Consider the following 7,387-nt stretch of genomic DNA (forward strand, 5'->3'; position numbering starts at 1 on the left):
GAAAAGGATAAAGGCCTGGGGCAGTGGATCCTGTTACAGTGGCAGATGTGGAGGTCTGACAGGGAGCAAAGCATCGCAGGTTAACACCTACTGCTACACCTAACTGCTTGACTTGTTCCTGCTCATTATTTGTCTCTCAATCCCATACACATACACATTCAGAGAAGTCTGTTTGACATATTTGTTTATTCATAGAATCCCAGTATCAGAGACTATCTGAGAGGCACTAATTCACACTAAATAGCTTGGGCAAAAAGGGGAGGGGCCAGCCTGTCCCAGCTCTCCCCACATGATTACTATTCATGTCAATATTTGACACAATGTTTAATGTGCTTCCAGGTTTAATATACTTTGTGATTCTGTACTTTTCAGCTTTGAAGTGTGTATTTGTACAGAAAATCACTATCCAAATAATAAACTGACTGCTGCTCCTACTGGGTGCTTCCTGTACATGCTTGTTCCTCAGGAGGCACTATACCTACACAGCGTACAAGGTAGCGCCACATAAATGAGCCCGGCTTAGTTAATGTGGGCCCTTGCTTACAAACATATTTTTACATTTATTTAGCTTTTATGCAAAGTGGAGTACAGTTGAGAAAGCAGGGGTCAGTCAGACCCTGGAGCAATTGGTGTTACGGGTCTTGCTCAAGAGCCTTGTGGTAACATCACTCTGTTAAACCCCCCCCCCCATCCGTGGCTCCGGGTGTGGTCCTGGCAACCTTAACCTGGGAAGTATTTCCTGAGTGTAGGGGGACGCATTAGTGCACAGGCTTACCCAAGTCATTGTGCCTCTGCGGAGTCCTGATCAAAGGAATCGGCTGATTGGGTCAAGTATCTTAAAGTAGGTTTCCCAGTAGTCCTGGCCTGATCTGCTCAACATGCGGGCACCGTACGGCGTCACTCCTGCTCAGCAGGACACATTATAAGTGTCATCCAAGTTAATCAAGTAAAATGAAAGCAGCTGACAATCCTCAATACTACTAACATGTCTCATAGTGTAATGTTCACATCATTACTCTTAGTTAGTCTAATTAATGAAGAAACATGGCATAAAATTGAATATATTAAACAAGAAGCACTTCTTTACACAGCGTGTAGTTAGAGTGTGGAATAGTCTTCCTGCTAGTGTAGCGCAAGCTAAAATCCTGGGTTCCTTTAAATCAGAGCTGGATACGATTTTAACAACTCTGAGCTATTAGTTAAGTTCTCCCCAAACAAGCTTGGTGGGCCGAATGGTCTCCGCTCTTTGGTAAATTTCTTATCTTCTTAATCTTCACAAAAAGAAAAGTAATATGTTTTGTTCTTACAAAAATGACCTTTTAATTAGTATGACATGCAGGCCTGGTACTAGACTGGCTTAGGGCTGCAGTCATAGGTTTTGGTTGGACACATGTCCAGATTAAGACCTCTACGGTGCCCTGCGAATCAGTACAAAAGGCCCCCATTGCCATTAGTGAGTCGACTTGTCATGCCCTCAGTGTCTCTCAGCCTGGATCCTGGACGTCTCCTCCTGTAAAATCGCCTTGTGCTACAGTGTCTGTTTGCATCTGCTCAGTCATTAATCCCCATAACACAGAATCCCTTAGAGGAGTATATTCTCCGTGGTTTGTGTTTGATCCGCACCTCATTCAGTGGCTTTTCTCGTCTGCCACATCCACCACATTGTTGTGTACATCGGGGGTCCACATCAGTGTTAAGTATCACGAAATCATGCGGCAAGTTGTTTTCTTCACTCTAAAAAAGGGGAAAGTTATGGCAACTTAAAATTTCAAGGCAACTTACTGCGCTAGTATTTTGAGTTTTGGGGGCAACTCAGTCTTTTAGGTTTTGAAGAAAACCACCTGTTGTTGTGCCAAGTTTTTTTTTATTGATCAGTTAATTTATCTTTCATATTTATCAGAACTTCACATTCTTAGGTTTACATGCTAAGAATTCCTAACGACAAAAGTACTAACTTATTGTTCGGATGATTTGGCTTTCTTGAGTGTAGCAAAGCCCCCAGGGTTGGTTCCTGCCTGTGCCCCTGGTTCCTGGGATAGGTTCTGGTCCCCCCCACCGCGACCCCAGTTGGGATTAAGTGGTTACGACGATGGATAGTTAGATGGATGTGTAGCTAAAAACTCTGAGTTTAAACAAACTTTGAGTTTAAACCAAAACTATAAACAGTTATAAATTTGTAAACAGTTCTTTATGATAGCATGTCATTCAGCCCATGTCCCATAAACCTGAGTGTGTGGTGTGCTGGGCTAAGCCCAACCTCAAGCCCAGTCAAGCCCAACCTCAGCATATATGTTGGTCCTCGAGTGATGCCCTTGAGCCCCCCCCCCCCCCCCCCCCCCAGTGCTCTGGGTACCACAACAGGTGGCTGCCCTTTTCACTCAAGCTTGCTCTCATGGAGAAAGAAGAATTCTCAAAATGTGTGAAATGCTATGCTATATTATTATCATTATTATCATTATTATTATCATCTGTAAAATAAACATGCTAATCAAATTATTTTGCTGTCTATCTTAATAATATTTAGTTGGCACAAAGGGTGGCATAGTGGTGCGGTGGTTAGCACTGTTGCCGCACACCTCTGGGACCTGGGTTTGAGTCTCTGCTTGGGTTATGTGTGTGTGTGTGTGTGGAGTTTGCATGTTGCACCTTTTCTTTTTGACAATGTTGGTATTAGCAGCAGCTGTATTGTTTGCTGTTAACATCGGTGTCTGGGGTGTCTATGCCAGCTCTATCTTTGTTCATATAGTGAATGTGCTTATTTCTGGCACATTCTGGAGCAATTCAGCGCCTCTTGCATCTTTTTCTTTTTTCTGTTAGATGCCCCATTGGGTTTTCAGGGTTTAGTAAGGTCCATTTTGACTCCACAATTTAGGACCCACAACTTTATTTTCTGTAAGCCAATGACTGAGCGCCTGGCAATATTTGATTGGCTGTTTACTAAACCTCTATTCCAATTAGACTTCTTTTTAAATCTGGCATATTCAAAGACCCCTTGATACGAAGGACCCCAGGCCTCTTGCCCAGGTTGCTCGTATGGTTGATGCGGCACTTTTAATCGCATACTAATCCTGTAGTATAAACTTATATACAACCAAATAGGGTAAGAATTGAGATAATGGTAAGGAAAGTATTTGTGACTGACTGAACACTTCTAGAAGGAGTACAAGGAAAATCTTGGAGCAAGGAGGTGGTTTTAGCTTTCTTAGTACATCTAATGTAATACTATCCTTTTCAATAATACTGGAATGGAACTTAATATTGTCTTATCAGTCCAGTTTGATGATGAAGTCATATTATCTCACCACTATACACAGATGGAACCACTGTAGTAACCACAAGTCTAAACAGGCTGAAAAAACAGGAAGCTGCTGTTCAATGCTGAGAATGACGGAATATAGGACAGGGTTACTCACAGCACACTATCACGTCACATATGTAATGCCACCTCGTGACTTACAAAAAGTAGCATGATGCCAAAAAGCCAAAACTTAAGAAACACAACTAATAATTATGTACTTTCAGTTGTGATCGCTAATGTGTATTGACTAGCTTCAAATGTGCCGTTGAACGTTGCATCAGTAATTTTTCGTGTATCTTACGAGGAACTACATGCTGTCTTGGAGTTCAATTCACTGTAATAAAACGAACTGCAAGGGGTTTGTCATCATCTTTATATAATAAACGCTGGATACAATGGGCGCTGGGACCCAGTGGCAGTCGGCTGATTGCCATTTTTATCCTCTACCAATCCCCTTTCGGTCCGAAATCTCCTTTATATAATTATACTGGGCCAAAGAGTAATAACTCAGGCAGCGCTCGGAAGCAGCAGCTTTTGTGGTGTTAAGTGCTCCGCTTGGAGACAAAGAAAAAGATGGCCTCTCCAAGGACAATCACCATCGTAGCCCTTTCCTTGGCCCTTGGCTTGTTTTTTGTATTTATGGGCACGATCAAGCTCACACCGAGACTAAGCAAAGATGCATACAGTGAGATGGTAAGTCTGCAGATGTAGGTGGGGGATGGAAGCGAACCCGATCCGGCTCGGAGCCGGGTGCAGATGTTGCATCCCTGCAGAAAGCGGTTTCACTGGACAAAAGAAAGCAGAAAGCCGCCGATCAGTTTATGCGAAGCGACCAGACCAGCGTTCTAACAATTCCCTTCGTATAAAATTGCTCACTGGAGAAACTATGAAATGGATGATTATAAAATGTGTCAGGATAATACCAAAAGCGGCGAGCTAAAAATGAACTATGCATAGTAGGGCATATATAAATTTTCACTATACATTTATCAGTATAAAATGTCAACGCATATAAGGCTGCGAACCCTTGTACGCCTAGTAAAACATTTAAAAATATCAGTTTAGTAGATCACGGTTTGTCACTGAACAGAGTTATTCCGTTGTCGGACAATGGCGGATCATTCCAGCAAATTCTACCCTGCATCTGCGGCTGCTGATGTTGTAAGACTCCTCTGCAGACATTCTCTTACTTTTACACCAGCGATTACTTTTAAACGATTTCTCTTATCGGGAATTGTTTCTTTTATTTCTTTCTGCTGTTTTTGCAATGATAATCTTTATTGTTTTAATGACCAATTTATTGGTCATTAAACGTTAAACGTTATTTATTCAGTAGATTCAGTGCTTGAAGAGAGAACGGGCAGGTGCTGGAACTCCCCTTGTGATATTGAGAGGTTTCTGTACTCTGAAGAGACAAACGGCGAGGTGCTGCTATTGCCTGCTTGTGACCACTGGCCCACTTCAAGCACTGCGTAGATTAACAGTGGCAAAGAAGTATATGGTTAAAAACATTGGTTTTGGTGGTGTAGCGGAAAATTGAGATGACATCATTTGGTTCCATATTCCCACACATACAACATGATGTAATTGTTTTGTTCATCGTACATGCATTAGCTATGGCTGTAATGTCTTTAAGCATGAGGCAGTGCATTGTTTCTTTCAAAGGGACCAATTAGACGGCTGCAGTATTGAGCAGGTTTGTGGAGAGTAAGCAGGAGTGAGTATAGTTTTGCTTTTGGATTAATCTCTTTTGTCACCTATGGTCTTGGGCTGTGGGTAATAACTAGCAGAACAAGGCTGAGAGCCCAAAGTGGGGGGAGGAATTCAGAGATCTGGTAGGGCCTCGAAATAGGACTGTTCCCCGTGAGGATGCCAGCTGGCTGGGAAAGCGGCTTCTGGGTGTATCAGGGTTACAGGTCTATAAAATACTGGACATGATTGGCTTTGGATGATTAGTGTCTGTTAATGATAGGAAATATGAGTGTCCAACATGTCCTAATGTTTCCATGTCAAAAGGATAGTGCCGATTAATTAATTCTGTTGGGTGCATTTCAGAAACGGGCATACAAGAGCTATGCCAAGGCTTTGCCAGGCCTGAAGAAGGTGGGCATCAGCTCAGTACTGCTGCGCAAGGTCATTGGAACACTGGAGGTGGCCTGTGGGATAGTAATGACGCTGGTTCCCGGGAAGCCCAAGGACATGGCCAACTTCCTGCTGCTGCTAGTCATGCTGGTGGTGCTGTTTTTTCACCAGCTGGTGGGTGACCCCCTGAAACGCTACGCCCACGCCCTGGTCTTTGGCATCCTTCTTACCTGTCGCCTCCTGGTGGCCCGGCAGAATGAGGACCAGCCCGAAGGAGAGGAGAGCAGGGAGCAGCTGGTCAACAATCAGGAGAAAAATAAAGTAAAATTGTCGTAAATCAAGCACAGGAACATGGCCACGGCACGAGAAAGTTGGAGAGTAACTTCAGTTGACAGAGATTCTAAACTAGTGAGAGAGGAAAAAAAATCCAAGTAATGGCCACTTGTTGCAAAATTTTTTGATCCAGAATGCTTGCCATCTGGTGGTCAGATTACGTTAAACAATTCCCTCCATTCTGTTATTCCAAGCACCATATCCTTTGACCTTAACCTGGTGTCTCTGCACTACCTTTGGAGGAAAACATCATTTCTGGGGAAAGTTACAGTCTGTGTTGTTAAATTTCTTTATTCAATTAAAATTTTAAAATTGACACACCATGTAAGTTCACACAAAAATGATTCTTGGAATATGTTGCTTTGTGGTTTATGTGATGTTTTTAAACATTATGTTCTTTTTAGTATTTTTATATTAAGAAGGTAAACTGTATTGCTCAGTTTACAAAGGAAAAATAGTTAGTCTTAATAGTCTTAATTTTTACCACTGAGGCTTGCAATAGATGTAGGTTAAACTGTCTCAATGTGTGTCATGAATTGGGTGCCCGGACAAGTATGTGGAAAGAAGATGAATTTTTATGTATTCTTTTTGCTATATCATTTGCAGGCATCACATAATGAATGACCAATTGTGTTTGCATTTATTTCAGTAGGCTCTCCATTTTATGAGTGAAAATGCTACATTATGTTATAGGGCAGAGTTCTGTCTTTCTTAAAGGGCAAAGCCATTTTGACAATTTTCTGACTTTTTTGTCATTTTTCTTGCCATACTTAATGATAGTTATCTCTAAAACAACTTAACTTTAGACTTTATTTGTTTATGTGACTGAAGAAACAAATTAGTCCAGAGATAATAGGTCACAAATAATGTATTGTGTGTGTTTTACTCTTCTATCCATGTATTTATCAGTACGATCTTATCGGGATCTTTGTTTTTTGAAAGTACTGTAAATTCGGAAAAATGGTTATTGTTTGAGGTATTTATTTATTTCGTGCAGGATGTTTCAGACCAATAGGGGCGCAATTGGTCTTAAGATTTGAGTTGTTGCTGTGGATCGTGAAATCCATTGTTAAGGCAAACTTTACAATTCCGCATCAAACATGTCATATTTGCACTGCTTTGGGTAATTAACATGAAACCAAACTCAGGTTTAAAGGAGATGACGCAATATCAACCTTAGTAGGAAAACCTGACGGGTGTACTACGAAGTAGGTTTATTGGTGAGGTTTTTGAGGCATTTGGGTACTACTATCGTACGCTGCCTTATGTTTACCTGCAGCCTTTGGGATAAAACTGTCGTAAGTTTCTGAGCGGGGCGGGTATTATTATTAGTTTGCAGTGTCGACCTCCCCCTTAATTTAATGTCAAAGTGTCCAGACAAACCCCTCGCCAGTTTTTTTTTATAGTTAAAGTTAGCCAGGGGCATCTAAAGTTCGCTTCGTAGCACACCCCACTGTTCCGTTGACTCCGGGATTCTTCTGACACTATCCTTTTGACAACGTGGTACAAAATTAGACAAAAATAAATATTTAGATAAAATATGCATTTTGTTTCCCTGTTTGTTTTAATAAAGCTAAGAGTCGAAAATAACAGACCTAAAGTGTTTTTTATTTCAATAATAATTTTTTATTTCCTTTAAGGCTGCAGATACACAACTGCACTTATTGACACTTT

At 41.4% G+C, this 7,387-nt stretch overlaps 1 protein-coding gene across 1 annotated transcript; it reads left to right on the plus strand.

The window, feature by feature from the left end:
- The first annotated feature begins 3,703 nt into the window (after window positions 1-3,703).
- tmem35 (transmembrane protein 35) lies at window positions 3,704-7,303 on the plus strand. The gene is made up of 2 exons (XM_049029811.1): window positions 3,704-3,991; window positions 5,354-7,303. The coding sequence occupies exons 1-2, from the start codon at window positions 3,872-3,874 to the stop codon at window positions 5,714-5,716; spliced, it is 483 nt and encodes a 160-aa protein (XP_048885768.1). The 5' UTR covers window positions 3,704-3,871; the 3' UTR covers window positions 5,717-7,303.
- The last annotated feature ends 84 nt before the right edge of the window (window positions 7,304-7,387 follow it).

This window comes from Brienomyrus brachyistius, chromosome 10, assembly GCF_023856365.1.
Source record: "Brienomyrus brachyistius isolate T26 chromosome 10, BBRACH_0.4, whole genome shotgun sequence".
In the NCBI taxonomy this organism is placed as follows: Eukaryota; Metazoa; Chordata; class Actinopteri; order Osteoglossiformes; family Mormyridae; genus Brienomyrus; species Brienomyrus brachyistius.

Bases quoted from the DNA above. Each gene is read 5' to 3' on its own strand.
- tmem35 (XM_049029811.1), top strand. From the start codon at position 3,872: ATGGCCTCTCCAAGGACAATCACCATCGTAGCCCTTTCCTTGGCCCTT. The intron at 3,992-5,353 runs GTAAGTCTGCAG...GGTGCATTTCAG, and splicing joins AAGATGCATACAGTGAGATG to AAACGGGCATACAAGAGCTA.